At 44.5% G+C, this 24,794-nt stretch overlaps 1 protein-coding gene across 5 annotated transcripts in view; it reads right to left on the minus strand.

Moving 5' to 3' along the window:
• Window positions 1-1,852: 1,852 nt before the first annotated feature.
• Window positions 1,853-24,794, minus strand: part of LOC125232867 — a 38,715-nt gene continuing 15,773 nt past the window's right edge. For 2 of the 5 annotated variants that reach the window (XM_048138677.1, XM_048138674.1), the window contains exons 4-18: window positions 23,525-23,689; window positions 22,789-22,982; window positions 21,943-22,039; window positions 21,499-21,747; window positions 20,967-21,147; window positions 15,708-15,813; window positions 14,956-15,128; window positions 13,991-14,145; window positions 13,498-13,698; window positions 12,971-13,115; window positions 12,535-12,736; window positions 11,874-12,009; window positions 5,722-5,848; window positions 4,641-4,776; window positions 1,853-3,680 (exon numbers count right to left, since the gene is read on the minus strand). In XM_048138677.1, the coding sequence (XP_047994634.1) occupies window positions 3,065-3,680; window positions 4,641-4,776; window positions 5,722-5,848; window positions 11,874-12,009; window positions 12,535-12,736; window positions 12,971-13,115; window positions 13,498-13,698; window positions 13,991-14,145; window positions 14,956-15,128; window positions 15,708-15,813; window positions 20,967-21,147; window positions 21,499-21,747; window positions 21,943-22,039; window positions 22,789-22,982; window positions 23,525-23,689 (2,883 nt within the window). In that variant the 3' untranslated portion in view covers window positions 1,853-3,064. Of the gene's footprint in view, window positions 3,681-3,952; window positions 4,080-4,640; window positions 4,777-5,721; window positions 5,849-11,873; window positions 12,010-12,534; window positions 12,737-12,970; window positions 13,116-13,497; window positions 13,699-13,990; window positions 14,146-14,955; window positions 15,129-15,707; window positions 15,814-20,966; window positions 21,148-21,498; window positions 21,748-21,942; window positions 22,040-22,788; window positions 22,983-23,524; window positions 23,690-24,794 lie in introns of all 5 variants that reach the window. The other 3 variants (XM_048138678.1, XM_048138676.1, XM_048138675.1) reach the window with 3 other exon arrangements.

Below are 24,794 nucleotides of genomic sequence, written 5' to 3' on the forward strand. Positions count from 1 at the left end.
CCGACACTAAAATTATAAGCCAGTTTTCGCCACATTGCCTTATTCACTTTTTTGTATTCACTTGCGCTGTTTGGATATTGTGTGTTTCGATGTGTGTGCAAGTCTTGAAATTTCAGTGCCTTGTGATAGTAATAACTTCCAGCTTATTGTAGTGTGTAGCAGCTAATTATCCATAAATTATAAACAATATCATTTTGTTTATTAAAGTATTTTGTTGTCTATGAATTCGCTCTCAACTGTGTTTCCTTTCGAAGCAGAGTTCCACTTTGCCGTTGACATAAGGATTAAGGACGCTTTGGGAGGTTATTCGTATAAAGTTTCAAGCCTTTGTCTTAACTTTGACACATGATTTTCTTATGTAAAATACCAGAGTAAAATTCTGAGCATAATGTCAATTTGATAGAGGGTCGTAATCATTATTGTATTTACAGTAAACGGCGATAAAGAATGCACATCGGTTTTTCGTCTTCGTAGAGCGTTGTCTCTTTCTTGCTTATGTCACGTTAATTGTCTCTTTCCAAAGGCCGATGTGCATTCTTTATCGCCGCTTACCGTACATACTGCTCATTTATATGGCCTCTTAGAGTCTAGGTGGTCACTTGTTCTTGAATCCGCCTCCTAGATGTCTGGAACACGGAACTATGTTCTAAAATATGAATAGTCATGTTTGTATTCCTACTTCTATAAAAAATAGTGTCCAAGTAAGTTATTCACAAAATTTTGTTAATGCACAATCCGAAGTTAATATAATATTGTTAAATTAGTAAGGAAATGTAAAAAATCGATGTATTTATTAATGACGAACAATGTTATAAGTTTTATTTGCCTGGTAATATAATTTAGCTATTGTTTGTAAATTGTATCTGCTTACGTTAATTTATGCTAGTTGAGCTTTAAATAAAACATATTTTATTACACGTTTTATAAGAGTTTTATTGCCACAAGCCTCGAAAAACCTTCCAATAAAACAACAAAATTGTATTGTATTGTTTGTAAATTGTATCTGCTTACGTTAATTTATGCTAGTTGAGCTTTAAATAAAACATATTTTATTACACGTTTTATAAGAGTTTTATTGCCACAAGCCTCGAAAAACCTTCCAATAAAACAACAAAATTCAGTTGTAAAAAATTTATTGTAAATAAAAATATATTGTATGTACCCAATTTAACATAAAATATAATTCGTTTAGATATCTTAAATTACCTATTCTACTTTAAACACATTTATTAAGTAATTGATGTACGTATCTATATTTACAACGAAGAGATAAGGTACAATTGTTGAATTGTATAAGACCTATTAAGAATTAAGTAATTTATAATATCATCACATTAATCAAGGTGGGTGATCAACAATAACATAATTGGAATAACTAATTTAAGATTAGTGTTGTGCACGAAAATCACATAAAATACCACAGAAAGTAAAACATAAGTTATTAAATGGGTGACACAAAACATGAATTGTTTACAATTATGCTAGCTACATTAGACACACACGTCTTTAAATTAAGATAAAACTTTGATACGAAATTCATATGTTAAAATTATTATTATAATTCGGCAAGTTTGCATGGGATTATAAAGCTAATTTAGCTTTATACTGGGATAAGGGCAAGATAATGATGATGAGCTTTTTATTTTTTTAGGGCTATCAACTAAATGAACATTATTTCAGTTAGGCCGACATTCTTGCATGCGACTTATATTGACCGGGATATAGACCGTGATTACCTTTTTGATTTTTATCGAGCTCCCGATATTTCGACGCAAATCAAAAAGGTAATCACGGTCTATATCCCGGTCAATATAAGTCTAATGAAAATAACCGTGAATCATTCAAAACTCTTATTCTTGCATGCGTCAAGTACATTAGACCGACAGCCCAGACAGGAGGGACAACTTACCTACATGTTCATTCCCCTCTACCCATGACAAGTATAAAACTATTATTATAAAAAACTCAGTCGGGAAGGAAAAATTACATTCTACTTTTGTTGGCTTTCTTCTGTTTTTGGATTCACCAACACGTAGCGTTCATCAGGCTACATCTCCCCTAAGCAGTTATCGCCCAGGAAATACGACTAACGAAATAATATTACACGTAACATTTTAGGACGATTGGGCTTATATAATTTAAGTAAAATAGTCGATAAGTTAAAACAATTAGCGTTAAATACAACCTAAAAATGATGTTCACATCCTTCTCTTGTGATTACGTATCAAAATGATAAATTCGCGTAAGTACATCCTAAATTATTATAATTTTATCACATTCGTTATAATGATATATCTACTCATATAAATAGGTATATATTAAATTAAATACTGACACGGAAAATTATTAAATATGGTCTTTTATAAAGCTAAATTGTGTAAGTAATTGTATAAATAACCCATTTGAGATTACTGATCACAATATGTTTAAATTATGCTAACATCCTTATCGTACACTTTAGAATTTGACTAGTTACATACTTGATCGCTTATTATAAAAAGACGCACTGAGAGCTCCAAACTATCGTAGCTATGCTTCGAAAGCTGAACCAGATGGCACTAAATGGATCCATATACGAAGTACTTGTTCACAGTGAATTGTGAAATAGTGACAGCGCAATCTGATTAAGCTATCAAAAGCCATGCCAGCGCAAGCGCGGATCCAGCTTCGTGCCCAGGCCCCAGGGGGGGGTCACGTGGTCTATTTGTATGGCCAACCTAGGCTCCAGAGGAGGTCATGACCCCCCCCCCCCTGGATCCGCGCATGTGCCAGCGATACATAACCTCACTTCTCCTCCTATTATTCACCTCTTTGGGCCTTCTGATACTTATTCGTTTACACTCCCGGGTTCTGTATAAATACCAAGTTTACAAAAAAGAATAATATAAATCGCATGCACAATGTTTCATGAATCATGATACAACTCTGTTTATTGATACAACTTTATTTATAAAACACTTTTAATATGTACACATTATCCTAGTGGCATGTTGCACCCCTGTTTCCATGTTATTCGTTTACTTACATGGCTAAAAGTCTACCGCCTAACGACTCACTCCGTACCCTACGTGGGGGCCTCCTCGATTTGGTCAAGTATTACATTAACGCTAGCGTCCTGTGTTCTATTTAATAAAAAATCCAAATCATCAGATATCTTATTCAACATTCGGTCCGTCTCGGGGGAATCGTAGGCTTTATTCCACTCTCTGTTCACCTGCTCGATGTCGGACTTGGACTTCGGCTCGTCCTTCAACACTTCCATGGAGGGGAGGGATATACTGGACGTGAATTCTTGATTTTTACTAGATTTTTTTAGGCAGCTCTTGATAGGCGGGGAGGGTATTTTGGAGACGTCCGGGTTGGACTGAACACAGAGGGTGCAGTTCTCTTTGGCGGTGTCGAATCGTTTTTCGGTGTAGGGCTCGAAGTCGACGGAGCAGGTGAGGAGGGGAGCGGGGGGGTCCTGCGGCGGGAGGGACGCGGCGTCGAGCACGCCGAGCTCCAGGCACACGCGCGCCAGGTACTCGGACTGCCCCTGCGCGTGCGCGGCGTGCGGCGCGCGCGGGATGAGGTCGCACACGGCGCGCGAGTGTCGCTCGTAGCGGTGCGGGCTCAGCACCGTCTCCTTGTACTCCACGCAGCGCACGATGTCTGCGCGGCTGTCCGGAATCGACTGCCGCCTGTCACATGCAAACATCACTTGAGTGGACTAGTAAAGTTTACTCCAGAGATTAAAATATGAAAAATTATTTGAAAAAAGGGGTGATCAAACACAATGAACATAATTAAGGTGTTAATGCATGAATTAGGAATATCAACAGGATCTGCAAATGTACGTGGATAAGGTTACATCGTCAGTAGGTATAATTCAGAGCGGGATTTTCTGTTAGGCACAAAAGCATGGAATGCCATCGGGCTGTGATCGGAAGGTGGATTAGGTTGAGCTACTCACTAGAAGACGACCGCTGCAACGCCCAATCGCAGATATATTCATTTCTTAGCGACGGGCCGGTTGCAAGAGATATCGGGATGTGGAACTCTTAGAGGGAGGTCTTTGCTCAGCGGTAAGATGACGCAGGCTAAGTAAACAAAATAAAGTAATTTCAACAAAAACTCCACTAGTAATTATGATGAAATCAATGTTAAGAAAATAAAACATGATGTTGAAAGCTATAACTAGAATGATAGTTAAATTAGAACAACAATTGTATCACAAATGATGTAATTGCAGGTGCCTGTAGAGGCTAAGGTTGCTGAGCTGATGTTACCTCAGGCTCCCCAAATGAACCAAAACTAGGCATTATTTAATACCGATTTACGGCTATCTAAGAGAATATTGAAAACTGACATTGCTCGAACTGCTGTTAAGATTCAAAGGGTTATCATATGCTTCTAAGTCTAGTCCAATGTCTCACTTCGTCGCTTCCATAACGACTTGCTTGTAATTTACATGTGTACGAAAAGTCTGTCGTCCGGATGCTTCCTTCTAGCAAGCGACAAAGTGGGACTTTTTGTTTATAGGCATATGACCAGGGACGGGTCCATGCACCATTCCAAGTGCTTAGGTGTTTAAATTTAGGCTTGTCAAGTGACACATGTTGAATATGTTAATAAAAGTAGTGTAGATACTCGTATCGTACCGGTGCAGTCTCGTAGGCGTGTCTAGGCCGGGCGCGGGCGCGCGCCAGTACCCGCCGGGCGACGAGGGCGTCGGCGAAGACTCTAAAGTCCCCACACCGCCGCGGCTCTCTACCTCTCCCCCTTGTTTTATATACACTGGAAGAGAAAAGATCACGTAAAAATACATTTATTGATTTTTAAGAGACTAGACAAGTCAATAAATATCCATACTTAACACTTTCGCTACCAAGAACCCGACTGTCGGGTACACCGCTCGTAGAAGCGTAGCCGATTACATGGGTTTCCCCGTATGTAGCGAAAATGTCGTAGCGCCGCGTAGAGCCCGGTTTCGAAAGTGTTAATATTGTAATGGGAAAGTGTTTAGTCCGTCTTTCACGGCAAAACGGAGCGACGAATTGACGTGATTTTTTAAGTGCGAGATAGTTGAAAGGATGGAGAGTGACATACGCTACTTTTTTCACTTTCTAACCGGACAACCGGTCTGGGGCAGTCGGTAGCGACCCTGCCTGCTGCGCCGCGGTCCCGGGTTCGAATCCCGGTAAGGGCATTTATTTGTGTGATGAACACAGATATTTGTTCCTGAGTCATGGATGTTTTCTATGTATATAAGTATTTATATATTATATATATCGTTGTCTGAGTACCCACAACACAAGCCTTCTTGAGCTTACCGTGGGCCTCAGTCAATCTGTGTAAGAATGTCCTATAATATTTATTTATTTATTTAACCCCCTTCCCTAAAATAGGGGATGGAAGTTTGTGTGGAGCATGCCGCAATTTCGTAGGTATATTACGGCTCAGCCACGACATTGGTCTAAGCGCGACAGCGGTGAGCGGCGGCCATACATTGGAGCGAGACACAGCGATGGGGATTTCATTCGCACGTATGGCTGCCGCTCACCGCTGCCGCGCTTAGACCAATGTCGTGGCTGGGCCGTTATAAGGCCTTGGTCGTTCACAACCGCCATGGATTCGTCGTGCGAGTCGTGCGACTCGTCCGCCATATCTCTGCATGGCGTGTTAGTAAATGTTCGAGAGCGGTCGTTGTAAAATAGATTGTGTCCTGTATTAGATACTTACAACTAAGCGACGTGTCGCCGGCGGGCGAATCTTGCCATTCCCGCGGCTCGCTCATGGAGAGTGCTCGCCTTACTGACCGTAGACACTCCTCGTCTCGGATTACGTAACATATTAACATAGCTACGCCCTGGAACAGAAAAAAAAAGACTATTTTATTAAACTTTTGACCGCTTCTAATTTTACACCTAGCCTTGCTCGTATCGCCGCCGCCGGTAGTAGGTACGGAATCTTATTTATTAGACTTCGGCGAAATAAGCTGTTTTATATATCGGACTACGGCGGATAAAGGGTTAATAAAAATCAACATCACTTAAATAAATAAGTATTATTTGTGCCGTTTGTATATCCGAGGTCTTATATAGAGAGAGTACGTCGTAGACGTCGCATCGGACCGATAGATGGCGCCATCGTTCGTTGTAAGTCGCTCCGGCGTCACACCGCCGCGATGTTGGTAGTCCCGTTTTCCCCACCTGCAACATAAGGCTCCTACGCGCCCCGGCCCGCCACCAGCCACCCTCATTGTTTCGTCGAACGCCGAAGTGACCGGTTGTCGCGTATTCCGTTCGAACATTTTTACAGCATGGTGTCTCGAAATTAATCTTTTAGTTTCTATTTCCTTGTTACTCCTGGTCAAACCAGAGTTATTCGTGTTTTTATTTAAAAAGTGGCTTATAACGTTTCGGAATTATGAAATTTTTCAATTTCAATTTTCACCGTCAATTCTTTCTTCCCTTTTAATTTACGCTCGTTCTTCTTGAATAATGAGATATATTATGCCTCGCTAGCGATCATTATTCGTCTTTCGGGGTTCTCACGATAGAAATGAACGAGCGGTGCTTTATGATTCTACCCACTTTTTTGTAAGAAAGTTCCATGCTGCAAAAATCGTTACCGTTAATCAGTTTTCTTTTTAAACTATTCGCATTTCCGAGACTAAAGTAGGAAGTGTTATCCGCGTATTAAAAGTTTCGCGCGAGAATATAAGCGGTAACGTAGGTAAGTTGCTCCGCCGGGGACCACGTGCTCCGGGGACCACGTGCTTCGCGACCGCGGGCTGCGCGACCTGCGGGCTGCGGCGGCGGCGGCGGCGGCGGAGGGCGCGGTGGAGGAATACCGCGCTCCAAAGAGGTTTGAATTTCTCCGACGAATGGGTGAGCAGATTCATATTATTTTAGAAAGAACATGTTCGGTTTCCGATTCGGTGCGGAGGCCCCAAGCCACGTGTCGGCGCCGGAACTTACTGTAGCGCTGCGATAGCGCCACTGACCGCGGCAGTGTTGTCCGCCGCGTCGGCGCCGCCGAAGTTGCGTAGAAGTTGCCTCCTCGTTAACGATGGCCATCTCTGCGGTGCCGCTGAACAACGTTGTGGCCGCCACATAGGCGTCGCGTGCGACGCTGTAAGTATGTCTGCTGCTGCCCCGACGCGAGCGCCGCGCCGTTAGTGATCTGTCGTCAATATGCAGGCTATCAGCGCGGCCACCTTCTGCCCCCGCCACAACGCCGCGAGCCTGCTGAAGCTGTCCACCAATATCGCTGGCCGCCACGCTTATGCTGGCGCCTCGATGGTGATGCAGAGCGTGCGTCTGCCTTGACAACGCCGAGAGCCTGCTGAAGCTGTCCACCAATATCGCTGGCCGCCACGCTTATGCTGGCGCCTCGATGGTGATGCAGAGCGTGCGTCTGCCTTGACAACGCCGAGAGCCTGCTGAAGCTGTCCACCAATATCGCTGGCCGCCACGCTTATGCTGGCGCCTCGATGGTGATGCAGAGCGTTCGTCTGCCGTGACAACGCCGCGATCCTGCTGAAGCTGTCCACCAGTATCGCTGGCCGCCACGCTTATGCTGGCGCCTCGATGGTGATGCAGAGCGTGCGTCTGCCTTGACAACGCCGAGAGCCTGCTGAAGCTGTCCACCAATATCGCTGGCCGCCACGCTTATGCTGGCGCCTCGATGGTGATGCAGAGCGTTCGTCTGCCATGACAACGCCGCGATCCTGCTGAAGCTGTCCACCAGTATCGCTGGCCGCCACGCTTATGCTGGCGCCTCGATGGTGATGCAGAGCGTGCGTCTGCCTTGACAACGCCGCGAGCCTGCTGAAGCTGTCCACCAATATCGCTGGCCGCCACGCTTATGCTGGCGCCTCGATGGTGATGCAGAGCGTTCGTCTGCCGTGACAACGCCGCGATCCTGCTGACTGTCCACCAGTATCGCTGGCCGCCACGGTTATGCTGGCGCCTCGATGGTAATGCAGAGCGTGCGTCAGCCCTGACAACGCCGCGATCCTGCTGTAGCTGTCCACCAGTATCGCTGGCCGCCACGCTTATGCTGGCGCCTCGATGGTGATGCAACGAGCTCATCTGCCGTGACAACGCCGCGATCCTGCTGAAGCTGTCCACCAGTATCGCTGGCCGCCACGCTTATGCTGGCGCCTCGATGGTGATGCAGCGCGCTCATCTGCCGTGAAAACGCCGCGACCCTGCTGAAGCTGTCCACCAGTATCGCTGGCCGCCACGCTTATGCTGGCGCCTCGATGGTGATGCAGAGCGTTCGTCTGCCGTGACAAGCCTCAGTGGTGATGCGGAGCGTAATACTGTTAACCGCTGCACAGGCGTCGCAATCCTTCTGCTGCGTCTGCCGTGACATCGCCGCAAGCTACTTGAAGTTTTCCACCGGTGTCGTCGGCCGACACGCTGATGCTGGCGCCTTGATGTCGCCTCGATCGCACGAGGTAAGATTGCAGACGCGGCGACCTTCATCGCGCCACCGAGCGCAATACTGCGGCTGCCGCGAAGGCGTCGCTAATTTTCCTGCCGAGTCTGCCGTGACGACGCCGCGAACTCTGTTGATGCTGTTCACCGATGTAGCTGACTGTCATGCTGGCGCCGGTGCCTCCCGCGCTGACGGCGGTGACCTCGAGAGGGCCACCGAGCACGATACTGCGTGACGCGACAGGGGCATCGAAGACGCCTTTCGAGCTGACGACGGCCGTCTCAATCTCACCGCCGAACGTAACATCGTCTGCTGCAGTGACAAGCTGGTAAGATTGCTGATGTGGTCCCTTGGTACTGCTAAACGCCGCTATCAGCTGACATCCCGTACACTATGGTATCCACTCTTCTCTTTCCAGTTCCCGTGAAGTACTTCGACAGTATTTACACTCTATTTTGACCAATGACTCCTCCGTCGCCGAAGTGAGAACAGATAAATTCTAAAGATGCTACGTCCTAACGTGGCTTGGCCACCCATAGTTGAACGAGGTAAGACGTCAATAACCGGACGAGGAGCCGCACTGCTGCGAGGGTGTCCTGACGATGTTCGCGAGCTATCTAATCGGAGAGGCGCCTCGCGAGACGACCCTGTGATTCCTGTACGTCGCTCATTGTGTAGTTCAAAGACATCGTAAAGGTTTGCGGAATTAAAAAAAAAAAAAAACTCTTTCAGAATGTCCAGATCTGAATTCGAGCCAGCGTGCTGCATCCTGAGCGTGCGTCTGTTTACCGGGCGGACACCAAAACCGATCGGTAATCTGGCCGCGGGGGTTCCAAGTACACGACGATTTCCCGGAGGCTTGTGGCGCCCCCTGTCCATTCGAGAGATTAACTTATTCGCCGAGCCTCTAATAAACAAATTGGGAAAAATAAACCCGCTTCGCCTTAGTGAACTTGAGATTCCAGCTCAAAGCGAAAGGGGCCAGGAACTCAGGAGGACTTCAGTAGTTATCATCTGGCTCGACTATACTGAATTAATATAGAGCTTGATTCGATCGTAGAACCTGATTTCATCAATTTCACAACTTTCGTAGTCTACAGAGGGAGGTTGGTTTCCAGCATTACCTCGTACAGCTGCCGATAGCTGTAGGCCAATCGCTCCTGTTTTGCTTGCATTTGCAGCCCGATAAGACCTTAAATAATCGGAATATTGTACAAAGTAAAGCTCTTCCGATGGAAAATAATCTTCAACAGGCGGTGGCGCTGGCGACTGAAGTGACATGCAGCCGGATTAAGGTTCGCATAGCACTATATGCTATGCACAGTTCGGTTGTATGTTATGTTATGCTGTACGATGGCAGGACTACATCTCTTCGGTTACGAGTAACTACGACAGTAACTGCTGACTCCAACAGACTGTCGTACGAGGTCAGTATGCACCCCTGGGAGCCAAGTAAGTGACCTTCGGTGACCTCGCCTTCTTCTGCTTCGCCCGTCATCGTACCTCTTCGTCTGCGAGAGCCCTGCATTACGCCGTACAACGGTACGTATTAAGCCTCCGCCACACATAAAGCGCATTCCGCTTCGCTAACGCTACGCTATCAGCGCGCTGAATGCGCGCGCATTCCGCTCGCGTCCCGCGCGCGTTGCGCTCGCAATCCGCGCTCGTTAGTTCCCGCTAGTGCCCACTGGGCGCAACGCCAGCGTTTGTGCGGTGCACCGCCATTATTGCGCTCCGCCTACGCTCTCAAAGCGCGCATGTGTGGCGGTGTTTTAATTCACCCCTTGACCTGCTACCACGACGTGTTCAGCAACCACCAGCGATGCGACACGGACGTCACCTCTCAGTCTACACTGTCGACCTTCATTGCACGAAGTAGAAATCCGTCGCATCGGGTTTTGGATTAGGTAATGGATTACCCTAAGAGTCAATGACTGACTTGAAGAAATCGACTGATACCTCCGTCCAGTGTAGTAGCAATCGACAGCGCTCGTACTTTTCATCTTCTAGGCTAGTTTTACCGAGCGATCAGTATCCTCAAATGCCCTCACTAAAAAGAGTTCAGAGTTCAGGAGTCTCGCTTGTAACCGCGCTCGCTTGACGCGAAATAGTCTGATCGAAAATACCAGTATCGTAACAAATAGCCCTCGGGCGCGTGAGTGATGACCTTTTTCTGTGTTTGATATGGACGTAAGACGTTGGACTTTAAATAGTCATATCAAAGCTAATATTGATTTAGATAATTTTTACGAAGGGTTGACAAAAACAGTATCAATTACGTTACCCTGCTACAGTACAGATAGTTACACTACTTTTACAGTTAATTTCCACACTTTGTGTCTGAAATTGGGTTTATAATAACCTGATAAAATAACGTGTCTGTTAATAATAAAAGTGTATCTAAGGTTTTTGTATCTTGTTCAAGTCAGCCTCGCCTACAATGTATAATAATGTCATTTCTCTAACTATTCGCTGACTAAAGCTAAACGTCATCACGAAAATCTCTTTAGGCGTTTCTGGCACCGAGATATTCGCGGATCGAAGGCGATTTCGACTGATACATCTGTCAAATCGGTTCAACAACCGATTCACTTATTCTTCTATGCTATGCCAATAGGGCTACCAAAGGCTTGCGCGCCAGCTGACTCGCCACCAGGAGATAATAAACAGGTCTCTATATAAGACCTCGGATATACAAACGGCACAAATAATATAAAAATTTTACCTTCCAATAAAATTGTTATTATTTTGCCTGGTATATCCGAGGTCTGAGTGATGCCTTCCTGGTAGGCTTAATATACCGTCGGCACTTCTCCTCAACAATGAGGGTGGCTGGTGGCGGGCCGGGGCGCGTAGGAGCCTTATGTTGCAGGTGGGGAAAACGGGACTACCAACATCGCGGCGGTGTGACGCCGGAGCGACTTACAACGAACGATGGCGCCATCTATCGGTCCGATGCGACGTCTACGACGTACTCTCTCTATATAAGACCTCGGATATACCAGGCAAAATAATAACAATTTTATTGGAAGGTAAAATTTTTATATTATAAGGGCAGATTTTCCCTACATATGCTAATTTTTCGCGAGTGTTGAAATTACGCGTCAAAAACTTACACAACACACAATTTCTCATGTGATTCACGGTGGTCATGATCCTTCAGCTCTTGAGAAAAGTTAAATAAAGAAGTTTTTTATGTTTCAAATCTTATTGCAATGAAATAAAGTGAGTGTGGCAAGTACAAACTCAGAGGTAGACAGGGGAGGAATAGGCTAATTTTTTATAGACTAACCCCGTATTCATAAACCTTCGCTAAACTTGTCAAACCGATAAAGTTCGTTTGTCCCTTTCCGATGTATTGGTGTGATATAAAGGGACAAACGAACTTTATTGGCTTGATAACTTAACGTTTATAAATACGGGTAAGAAGAATCGGTACGTACATTGGCAAGAGCCGCGGCAGAAAGCGCAGCAACGTGCGAAATGCGGCGCTCGCCCGGCTGCGCGTACGCCACGCCCGCCGCCTGCGCCGCTGAAGTGGTTAACAGCAACGCTAGCGTGTGACGAACCACGCGCGTCCTGAAATAAAGCACACATTTTTCAGTAATAAGTAAATAGAGATCGGACAACTGCGCGTAATTCTAATAATATAAGGTTCATTATTCAGAAAACGTTATACCTACATAATGACGCCGAACTGTTCGATCTCTAGTAATAAAGGAAGAAGAAGCATAAAAACGTTTGGTGGTGCAAGATATGAAACTATATTCTGCCTATACCTAGCTGTTATACAAGTATGTATAATAGGTGCCGGTGACATTTCACGTGAAACAGGTAAAATAAGAGTATCCTACGTTAAGTAGGCAGACTGCCGCGCCACGCCGGGCACACAGCTTGCATTGCCATGCACAGTTATACAGTCATGCCACATCTTAACCACACGACGAAGTGAAAATAGTACTGACCGGCAGCGGCAGCGCGAGGCATAATAAATTAATAAAGCAAGCAGCGCACAACCGGCCGCGCACACAGCTTGCGCCGCCGCACCCAGTTGTCATGGCGCGCCACCTCTTATCCACATAATGAAGGCAAACAAGTACTGACCGGTCAGCGAGGTAGCTCCGTCGCTCCGCAGGAACCTTATGCGTGATAGTGCGTAACCGCAACGCTGCGCACACAGCCAGCGCCAGGCACAGCAAAGCGAGTAACGCGCAACCGGCCGCGCATACAGCCTGTGCCGCCGCGCCTAGTTGTAAAGGCGCGCCACCCCATAATCGCGCTGTCAGCCACGCTAGAGTGCACACGCCTGGAAATATAAATAATTAAGGTAAGGAGTATTTTTCGTAATATTTAACTCCTCATGCGGCAGATGCTTTGAATGGGATGTTCTAATCCAACTCGTGCGTGCGACGCAAGTCAAATTTACGATGTAAAACTTGCTGAGCCGAAGATACACGCCGCACAGCGAGAAATTTTCAGATATTGTTATGTCACTTCATAATGTCTATACGGATGAAATTCAATGTTCAAGATGGATTACCTGCTAGTAGTCCCACGGACGGCGCGCGTTGCTGACGGCCGGCCAACTCGGCTTGCAGCAGCAGCGGCTGTGCGCACAGCGCGGCGCAGCCGGCACACCAGCACGCCGCGCACACCCATCCCAATGCGCCTGGGCAGGCTTCCTCCTGAAAAAGGTATATGTTTAAATCTCGCGCCTTGTCATTAAAAGGAACTGGCAAAAATAAAACGAAAGCAGATTCTGATTCTGACAAGAGCGCTGCTAGGAGTGCCTTCACCAGGCAGCCGTGTCTTCCTTTTTGAAACTAGCCCCAGTGTGCGTGGCCGAATGCGCAAACGCTCACGATAATATACGCTGAATAGATACGCTGTTTCGTAGCTATCTATTTCTATCGCTCTTGCGTATTTGCGCGACAGAGCTAGACTGCATTCCTGTCGGCGTCTGGCGTCGACGATTGCCATTCGGCTACGCCGGCCGGACTTGTAGTGCTCCCGGCGAGATCAACTGTGATCTTCACTATGCCACGGAGATCTCCATTAAATACGAACCTCTCTGGTATCGCACTCGAGCAGCGTTAATAGCGCTGCGGAATGTGTTCCAGCTGTTGCTGCCTTGAGCAGCACGGGCAGCCGCGCCTTCCTTCCCGATGCTAGTCCTAATACTTGTAGTGCTGCCGCTACCAAGCACATGGCGCCACCGAGGCCGACTGTGATCTTCACTATGCCACGGAGATCTTTCTCAACGTCAGTCTGAAATTGATAGAAGGGAAAAAGTCATAAAAATTAGCTGCTTTTCTTTTATGACAAGCAAAAGGAGTAAAAGGACACAACAGCCATGATGAATGAGTCTAAATTCTGATGCATTAAGTAATATTTGACCAGTGAGCATCAGCTCACTCTCTCATCATCGAGCATCAGCTTACGATTAACGCGCGTCCGCCGCGCGTTTTATCAAAAACGAGGAGTGTATTGAGGGCGGACGCGCGTTAATCGTCCGCTGATAGAGATGTTGCTGGTCTTGAAGAAAATAAGGGTTACTTACTAGAGTAGACCTAGCGACCGTGAACAAGGCGTAAGTGCCCAGCCCTCGACAGCGGCACGTCACATGCGTGGGCTCGGTGACTCGCACCTCGCACGCTTTTGTGCTCCAAGCGCGTGGCTCTTCTATCGTGCGTACGCCGCAGGCCAGCTTCGATGCTGATAAAGAAAACGGAAAGTTAAGTAAATTTAAAGCGTTTGTGGTTTCGGAGAAACTTGGCTGTGTAAAAATTATGCGATTATATTAGGTTGATCTTGGAAACATCAGAGATCAACTTCATCAAAACAAAGATAAATATTAGCAAAAGGATCGAGTATTACCTACAGAGAGTTACTGTCAAAGTAAAACGTGTAATCACAGTGCATAGACTGCCATCTCTCGACACAAGCTTAAAACTTTTGAACCTCAGTTTTGACAATTTGGCCCATATTATTAGCTTGATATGTGTTAAAATGTCAAATATTAATATTAGCGCCATCTAGCCGAGCGTCCCCCGAAGGTGTATCGCCATCTAGGTCTCCGTACCTTTTTCTGTATGGTTTTGAGGTACGTATTTTCTTAGAATTTATCTGTCTATACGAAGTTACATATGGCTTTGATATTAGCTATCGATTCTAGACCAGGATCCCTGCCAAGCCAATAAAATAATCTCTCTCTTGTATCTGCTTACAGTGCTTACTAATATGAGATAGTTAAGGGTCCATTTCAACGGTACGAGAACTTGCATTCGAGTTTTATTACATTACGGTATTTGACGGCTGTGCAAAATTGTTTGTAACCTCAACATCCCGCAATGTAAATAAAATCGCATGCGAATTCACAAGCCGCGTAAATCAGGCCTTACGGTTGTGTTCCGGTCTCTACGAAGCGTATCGCACTCCATTTCTGTCACACTCTTGACAGCAGACGCGCTACGTCAGCCTTAGACACCCCTCGAGACATGATAATGACATTCCTGCCTGACTCACCGACGGCACTGTAGTTGTGCACATGCGTGAAGAGCAGCGTGACGGTGACGGGCGACGCGCGGTCGACGCCGGCGCCCCACAGCTGCGTCTGCGCCGACGCCACGAGGAACTCCATCTCGCGGCCGCTCCTACAAGTAGACCCGCTACAACTGCGCCCGGACACCGAGTTATTACTAGTAAATCATAAAAAAAATAATGTAATTATCAATTAAAATGCAACATGCAACATAAAAAATTAATATGTAAGGTATGATTTGTAGGTATAATTTGTAACAACGTGTATAAATAATCAAGATAGGCATCAACGAAAACGTAAACGAAGTCTTAGAACATTGAGAAGACTATGGTTACCTCCTCTCCTATACCAAAGAGTTAAGGATAGTTAGTTCAGGTTCAGTGCCGGTTGGAGCTCCTAGCGATTAATTTTCTGTGGAAAGCTTAACGTGATCACCGGGTAGACTGACATAAGTGACATAGAAAATTAAGCGTTGCAAGTTCCGGCTCTGATTCTTTATTAAAATCTGTTTGTGTAGACTCAAGACTAGTCGTTAAAAAAAAACAAAAGTCAAGGTTTTGCGTCACACACCTACTCGAGCTGTTAAATTTATGGTAGGTACTTACAAGGTTTTAATTTTTTAATAATTCATTAAAAACTTTATTCCTTAAACCAATAAGTAGGTAGGTATCAAATAACTCTTTGGTATTTTAGGTTCGTATATTGTAATAAAATGTTAGGTATAACTACAACTTACTTGAATTCAATAGATCTGCCCAACGAAGGCAGTCGAGTGCCAAGGTTGTGATATTGAATTGCTATAACCGACGCATTCCCGTTCCTTTCCGCCAGCTCTACGCCAACTGAAATAAAAAATTAATAGTTTAAAAAACACTATAAAACACGCTTTTATAAATGCACGTAAAAGCTAAAAATAAATTATGGATCGTTCAAAATGTCTCTATTTGTGAGCTGAAGCTTAAAAACTATGTGCTTTTAATTATAATATTTGATTGTAAAAGCGTGGGGCGCTGGAACAGGAAAGACGTTTTGTATAACTTGCTGATAAATCAAATTATGCTATGTTACGGGAAGGAGGTTACACAGATTGACGCGCTAACTGGAGTTGCAGCATGACTAGTAGGTTCTACATTAAACAGTCAAATTAATTAAAAGTCAGTGTTCAAAGTAGGTACCAGTTTGTCGAACTCAGACAAAATATGCGCTAGTAGCGAGGAGAGTCGAGGTCGACAGTCACCGACACTTAGAACGCCGCTTTTTTTCCGGTAATCAAAGTACAAAAGGGGAAAGTGTCTACAGTGACAGGATGCAGAGTTCTTGTTCGTGGACGAGATATCTTTGGTTCTTTTTGGTAACCCTTAGGCGGCATATGTAAACGTTATGTTCTTATGCAACTTCATTCGCCAGGAAGTTCGGATTAGTATTTGTTTACAAGAAAGACTTTCCTGTTCCAGCGCCCCACGCTTTTACAATCAAATATTATAATTAAAAGCACATAGTTTTTAAGCTTCAGCTCACAAATAGAGACATTTTGAACGATCCATAATTTATTTTTAGCTTTTACGTGCATTTATAAAAGCGTGTTTTATAGTGTTTTTTAAACTATTAATTTATTTTATACTTTTTAGTAATTAATAATGAAATACTTTTAACATTTATACATAAATTTATTTCAAGTAGGCGGATTTTACATGCCATTTGTGGCTTAACGTGTACTTATTGCTAATTGCTACTTAATAATAACCAGCGGCTACCTTCTTATTACGGTATTATCATAAAAATGTTTATACCTAGTAAGTTATCCGTAAAAGATAGACCCCTTTTATTTGCTCTTAAGGGTCACAGGAAAACCATTACCCAACTTATTTTAAATACAACGTTGATCTTTCTTTTATGCGGGGGGCTTCGCCCCCCGAGTCCCCCTTTGTTTGCTCTGAAAGGTCACAAGAAAACGCTAACCCAACTTATTTTAAATACTACGTTAATCTTTCTTTTATGCGGGGGGCTTCGCCCCCCGAGCCTCCCTTTGTTTGCTCTTAAAGGTCACAAGAAAACGCTAACTCAACTTATTCTAAATACTACGTTAATCTTTCTTTCATGCGGGGGGCTTCGCCCCCCGAGGCCCCCTTTTCTTTACTCTTAAGGATCACAAGAAAACTTTTTTTTTGTTTTTTTTTTCGTGGGAAATGCGTTTACGCATACCGCCGGGTCTGAGGTGGTGGGCGACCCGGTCGGTTATATGGGGCTCGAGGCTGTAAAGAGTCCCCCCTACCCACTAAACCCCACGGTGTCCATCCGCGGCCCCGCAGCGGCCATCCTGGATCAGAATCCCTCGCAGGTCGGGCCATGAGCCGACCGGTCCTCACTGTGGGAGCGCTTCCTGGACACAAGGGTCGCACTCTCCAACTCGAGAGCCAGCGTATTGGGCGGGGGCGCTCTCATGCATCCCTCGCCCGCTGGCTGTCTTTAGGGTGGCAGGTTCCGCTCGTGAGCGGCACGTCTGCGACCTATGCATCACAAGAAAACCTTAACCCAACTTATTTTAAATACAAAGTTGATCTTTCTTTTATGCAGGGGGCTTCGCCCCCCGAGCGCCCCTTTGTTTGCTCTGAAAGGTCACAAGAAAACGCTATCCCAACTTATTTTAAATACTACGTTAATCTTTCTTTTATGCGGGGGGCTTCGCCCCCCAAGCCCCCCTTTGTTTGCTCTTAAAGCTCACAAGAAAACGCTAACCCAACTGATCTTAAATACTACGTTGATCTTTCTTTCATGCGGGGGGCTTCGCCCCCCGAGCCCCCCTTTGTTTGCTCTTAAAGCTCACAAGAAAACGCTAACCCAACTGATCTTAAATACTATGTTGATCTTTCTTTCATGCGGGGGCTTCGTCCCCGAGCCCCCTTTGTTTGCTCTTAAAGGTCACAAGAAAACGCTAACCCAACTTATTCTAAATACTACGTTGATCTTTCTTTCATGCGGGGCTTCGCCCCCGAGCCCCCTTTGTTTGCTCTTAAAGATCACAAGAAAACGCTAACCCAACTTATTCTAAATACTACGTTGATCTTTCTTTCATGCGGGGGGCTTCGCCCCCGAGCCCCCTTTGTTTGCTCTTAAAGGTCACAAGAAAACGCTAACCCAACTGATCTAAAATACTACACTGATCTTTCTTTCATGCGGGGGCTTCGCCCCCGAGCCCCCTTTGTTTGCTCTTAAAGCTCACAAGAAAACGCTAACCCAACTGATCTTAAATACTACGTTGATCTTTCTTTCATGCGGGGGCTTCGTCCCCCGAGCCCCCCTTTGTTTGCTCTTAAAGGTCACAAGAAAACGCTAACCCAACTTATTTTAAATACAACGTTGATATTTCTTTTATGCGGCGGGCTTCGCCCCCCGAGACCCCCTTTGTTTGCTCTTAAAGGTCACAAGAAAACGCTAACCCAACTTATCTTAAATACTACGTTGATCTTTCCTTCATGCGGGGGGCTTCGCCCCCCGAGCCCCCCTTTGTTTGCTCTTAAAGCTCACAAGAAAACGCTAACCCAACTGATCTTAAATACTACGTTGATCTTTCTTTCATGCGGGGGGCTTCGCCCCCCTAGCCCCCCTTTGTTTGCTCTTAAAGCTCACAAGAAAACGCTAACCCAACTGATCTTAAATACTATGTTGATCTTTCTTTCATGCGGGGGCTTCGTCCCCGAGCCCCCTTTGTTTGCTCTTAAAGGTCACAAGAAAACGCTAACCCAACTTATTCTAAATACTACGTTGATCTTTCTTTCATGCGGGGGCTTCGCCCCCGAGCCCCCTTTGTTTGCTCTTAAAGATCACAAGAAAACGCTAACCCAACTTATTCTAAATACTACGTTGATCTTTCTTTCATGCGGGGGCTTCGCCCCGAGCCCCCTTTGTTTGCTCTTAAAGGTCACAAGAAAACGCTAACCCAACTGATCTAAAATACTACACTGATCTTTCTTTCATGCGGGGGGCTTCGCCCCCCGAGCCCCCCTTTGTTTGCTCTTAAAGCTCACAAGAAAACGCTAACCCAACTGATCTTAAATACTACGTTGATCTTTCTTTCATGCGGGGGGCTTCGTCCCCCGAGCCCCCCTTTGTTTGCTCTTAAAGGTCACAAGAAAACGCTAACCCAACTTATTTTAAATACAACGTTGATATTTCTTTTATGCGGCGGGCTTCGCCCCCCGAGACCCCCTTTGTTTACTCTGAAAGGTCACAAGAAAACGCTTACTCAACTTATCTTAAATACTACGTTGATCTTTCCTTCATGCGGGGGGCTTCGCCCCCCGAGCCCCCCTTTGTTTGCTCTTAAAGGTCACAAGAAAACGCTAACCCAACTTATCTTAAATACTACGTTGATCTTTCTTTCATGCGGGGGCTTCGCCCCCGAGCCCCCCTTTGTTTGCTCTGAAAGGTCACAAGAAAACGCTATCCCAACTTATTTTAAATACTACGTTAATCTTTCTTTTATGCGGGGGCTTCGCCCCCGAGCCCCCTTTGTTTGCTCTTAAAGGTCACAAGAAAACGCTAACCCAACTTATCTTAAATACTACGTTGATCTTTCTTTCATGCGGGGGCTTCGCCCCGAGCCCCCTTTGTTTGCTCTGAAAGGTCACAAGAAAACGCTATCCCTACTTATTCTAAATACTACGTTGATCTTTCTTTCATGCGGGGGCTTCGCCCCCGAGCCCCCCTTTTCTTTGCTCTTAAGGATCACAAGAAAACCTTAACCCAACTTATTTTAAATACAACGTTTATCTTTCTTTCTTGCGGGGGGCTTCGCCCCCCGAGCCCCCCTTTGTTTGTTCTGAAAGGTCACAAGAAAACGCTAACCCAACTTTTTTTAAATACTACGTTGATCTTTCTTTTATGCTTCCCCCTCGAGCCCCCCCCCCCCCCTTTTTCTGTTCTTATCTTCCGGCACCATCATCAGGCCTTGAAACCTAATCGTAGTCATAGTTCATTACAAGACTTTTCTAAGAAGCCCAAAAACAGCTATGATACGATGTTCCATCATGTAGTTCCAGTTCATATCTTCCGACTCCATCATCAGACCTTGAAACCTAATCGTAGTCAAAGTTCATTACAAGACTTTTCTAAGAAGCCCAAAAACAGCTATGATACGATGTTCCATCATGTAGTTCCAGTTCATATCTTCCGGCTCCATCATCAGACCTTGAAACCTAATCGTAGTCAAAGTTCATTACAAGACTTTTCTAAGAAGCCCAAAAACAGCTATGACACGATGTTCCATCATGTAGTTCCAGCTCATATCTTCCGGCTCCATCATCAGACCTTGAAACCTAATTGTAGTCAAAGTTCGTTACAAGACTTTCCTAAGAAGCCCAAAAACAGCTATGATACGATGTTCCATCATGTAGTTCCAGTTCATATCTTCCGGCTCCATCATCAGACCTTGAAACCTAATCGTAGTCAAAGTTCATTACAAGAGTTTTCTAAGAAACCCAAAAACAGCTATGATACGATGTTCCATCATGTAGTTCCAGTTCATATCTTTCGGCTTCATCATCAGACCTTGAAACCTAATTGTAGTCAAAGTTCATTACAAGACTTTTCTAAGAAACCCAAAAACGGCTATGATACCATGTTCCATCATGTAGTTCCAGTTCATATCTTCCGACTCCATCATCAGATCAGCTCAACAGTACCATATTATTGTATTGTCATCGGAACTACATATAGCTGCCAATTTTCATTACGCTACGATCCTTGGAAGATGGTTAAATTAGCCTCCGCAGATTCCATTACATAGTTAGTTACATACACGACGACCTAATAAAAGCGTGTTAAAAATAATGTTAAGTGCCTTTTAGCTCCCTAAAAAATTGGAAGAATACAACATACTTAGATTTTTCAATTTTCCCCGCGTCCAACATTCGTCCCTGGTTATCGTAGTCTGTTGTCATGCTTACTCGTACAAGAATTACAAATACATTGTATACTGAGATAATAGTATAAATACCTGAAGCGAGTAGCCATTCCTCCGTACCGCTGCGCTCCGCATGCATCTTGAAATGCGCCGCATTATCTTCCAAAACGGGCTTAGTTTTCACGGAGAAATGATCGAAATGGTGGAGATGCAGGTCGTGATTGTCTCGCATGCCTGCAGCGTCTGCGATGGCGTTTTGAAGCTCGTATATTTTCTGGAATACAATGGTTAAGACGATTTAAATGCGGTAAGTGCGGTGTCTGCTGGTTTTAATGCAGAGTTTGAACTGAACAGGGTACTTATAACCTGTGTTGAGTTAAGAATAGGGCATGTCTTTGTTGAATGACATCGTTTACGGACAAAAATATTTTCGTAAGCCGTTATAGAGATCGGCGATTGCCTTGTCTGCATTCAAAATAACACTTTAAGTTCTCGCGCTTTGTACACATATTTTAAGTCACATACAGGTCGAACGCGATTAATTAACATTATTTTACCAAAAAGAGAATCAGATTTCAAAAACCTTCACTATCGTTACATGCCGGATGTACTGCGTTGAACTTACCTCTTCATCTAAAAAAGTATCTGGATGCTTCAAAAGCGTATCGTATATCTTCAGCAAATGTGGCACGCTCTCCGTTCGGTCCCTCGGCTTGCCGGCGGCAGAGAGCAGGTAGTACAGCATTTGTCGGGAGTGCTGCAAGGGGAGGGTGCCTTCGCCTGGGTGGGAGGGGAGGGAGCGGAGCACCGCCCCGTACTGGCGAGCTACATCGGACACGTTTTCCCAGGAGTAGCCGTGGTATATCAGGCTGAACTGAAATCAATATATGGGTTATAGTTATAACAAAATAATCGCAGACGATCTATAGTGTAACATTCAACATTCGAGAAGCGCATTTTCTGGTAACTTAATAGGCCGAAGACTTAGACAGAAACCAATGAAATTATTTTGTATTCAGTATACAAAATGTTGAAAGTTTTTATAATATCGTCTATTAAGAAATCATACCTGTTCGTAAATGTTCTTCAATGAATCGGCAACACACCCGGAGAAGTCAGGCAATAGCCATTTTACTCCATGCTGGCCAGCCTTTGGCTCGCAAAATCTGTAACAACCAAGACATACCTAATTGAAGTTCTTACCTTACCTACGCACTTAGTTAGGTACAAGAAGCTTAGTTACACTGAATATAATAGGCAACTTTTATTTGGACCTGTCCTGTCGTTTAAAATGGTTAATAAGTAAAATAAAAGTGCAAACAGCATCTTTAAAAAGTTGTATAAAATTTTCTCGCGACAATTAATGTGTTTGTTGCTTGCGCTCAGTTGGAAACAAGCCAGGTTAATATAAAATCACACAAAAATTTCAACTTAAAACACAAACTAAAGTAGGCAAACCGTGCGTTGTTAGAAAACATCTTGCGATTCAAAGTCAACAAGTTAACTTTTGAGTTTTCTATATAATTTTTCGTATTTTTAGATTTCTACCTCAATTTTTTTTAAATACCGTCTGACAGCTTACCCGCCCAGCTTAAAAATACTGGACTCTAGTGATTCTGCCTGCTTATCAGTCATCACTGTATGTCCGGGCAGAGGAAATTTATGCGACCGAAGTGCTCATAGGCTAGCGCTGTCCCTTGGGCTTCACCGCTTTGTCATTCGGATGCATATGGATCTTCAATGTATATCGAATACTGCAGGACTAGCGCATGATTGGCGCGAGATTTTGCTAATACAATTAGAAAAAAGACGTATCGCGCTAATACGGAAGAGCGATTGATATATTTATTGTAGCTAGAATAACGATGTGGTAAGCGTTTGTGCACTTGGCTGCGTAACCTGCTAGTTTATTTACCTAGTAGTTTCCCCGCTATGCCCAGGCGGGCACACGGCCGAGGCGTGCGCCCCCGGGGCGGTCCTCGGCCATCGCAGCCCGTGAGAAGCCTCCGCCTCGCAGGCCTCGTCACTTGGACTCAGCACCCACATGGTGACTCCTTTGGAATTGGTCCCTGCTACCGATGATACTTGGCAGTTATATTGGCCCGATTTCTGAAAGGTAACTTGTGGTAAGAAAATGTAACGCACGAATAATTTCAAAAAGACTCATTCGAAATAAAATAATTATTCGTAACTATATGTTAAATATTCTTTATTTCAGGTGGAGAATCAGACAGCCGAAATTTATTGGAATATTTAAAAAAGAAAATCGTAGCTTATTTCTAGTAACGGTAATTTTATCACGAATTTTGATAGATATTAGACGGTTAATACAGTCGTTCTGACAAAATTAACTAAAAACATATTTTTTTTACTAAATATACCTAAACATTTAAGATCAATAGTATCAATACGGATAAGTGTGTCAGGCGAAGTATCTCAAACTTTCAAATTTTGCCTGTTTAAATAATGATCAGTGATTATTGAAAGTTCATTACCACTCAACACGACCATCAAAGTGTATGAAGTCGTATTAAACACCTGTAACAATAAGTAGAAAGAAGCAAGACACACTCCACTCCTACCTCACCTCTGGATAGCACACTTACCCAAATTGGCCTTACCTATTTCCAAAACTAGTTTTGTCAGCTCACCTGAACATCGTAAAGCTTGAGCACGCTGCCGGCCGGGTAAAGGTCTTCCCAGACCTCGCGACCGGGCACCATGGGCAGCAGATTCTTGCCCAGAGCCCAGCTGAAGCCGAGAACTCCGTGCATTCGCCCCGCCACGGCCAGGCAAGTTATGCTCACGTTATCACCCTTAGAAAGAGAAAAATATCAATTTAACTATTAAAAGAACTCGTTTTGTCTCATTTGCATGAGAATTTAAAGAACGTAGCGTCTGTTCTAACCAGACATCGGTCAGTTGGGCGTCATTTGTATGACGATTTCGGAATAATGAACCTTATGTTGTTAGAATGACGCCCAGGGTACGTAGCCGAATGGCATTAACGCTCACGAAACGAAACGCTCGTAGATATCTATATCTATAGCTCATGCGTATTGGCACGATAGAGCCAGACTATCTTTCGCGGCGTTCCGTTTTTGTTTCGCGTTGCAGAAATGCCATTCGGCTACGGCACCAGTTGTCCGATCTCTGGTCCTGATGCACGCTAAATTCGAATTTCGAACGTTCCAAAGGCCATAGAATGTAGATAGACTACAACCGAACTGTTGCACTACAACGTCGATGTGCAGTCGACTCAATAACGCTCGATAATAAAGTGCAACTGCCAACTTGTAAATAAATAAACGAATATCCATTTGTGTCATTTTTAAAAGTGGTAAGTACATCGTAGAAGCGCTCCTGCGAATGAGGCGGGGAAACCATAGAGTATATTGAATAGTATGGTATAGAGTTATCAGTCAAGATTTTCGAATGCAGCGCCATCTATTATTAAGTTACGACAACTTTTCATGTGACTTTTCATGCCTAAAGGTTACTTTTAAAACATAAAGCATGTGGACCCTTTAAACATGGAACGCCACATTTTTATGACGGGAATTCTAATTAGGTCATTCATCAATCAGTCACATTAATAAATTTTTGAACGCTAACCTTTTTGCCAAAAAAGAGGACATTATTAATATTTACAATTTAATACATGTGATTAGTTAATTACTGTAATTAGCCATAGAATGCCGTTCGCTAGTTTGCGGGTGGTACAGCGACGTCTAGCGAAAATTTTGGACATCGAAAAATACTTATACATTTTACGAAAACAAGTCATTACCCAGTTTGCGGACGTAACAGTGACATCTAGCGAACAACTTGCACTACGGCATATAATTGATTTTCACGCCCTCCATCGTTAATTTTCCTAAACATATCGAAAGTACATGGGATTTACTATTTCCTTTGACT

The sequence above is a fragment of the Leguminivora glycinivorella genome, chromosome 13 (genome assembly GCF_023078275.1).
Source record: "Leguminivora glycinivorella isolate SPB_JAAS2020 chromosome 13, LegGlyc_1.1, whole genome shotgun sequence".
NCBI lineage: Eukaryota > Metazoa > Arthropoda > Insecta > Lepidoptera > Tortricidae > Leguminivora > Leguminivora glycinivorella.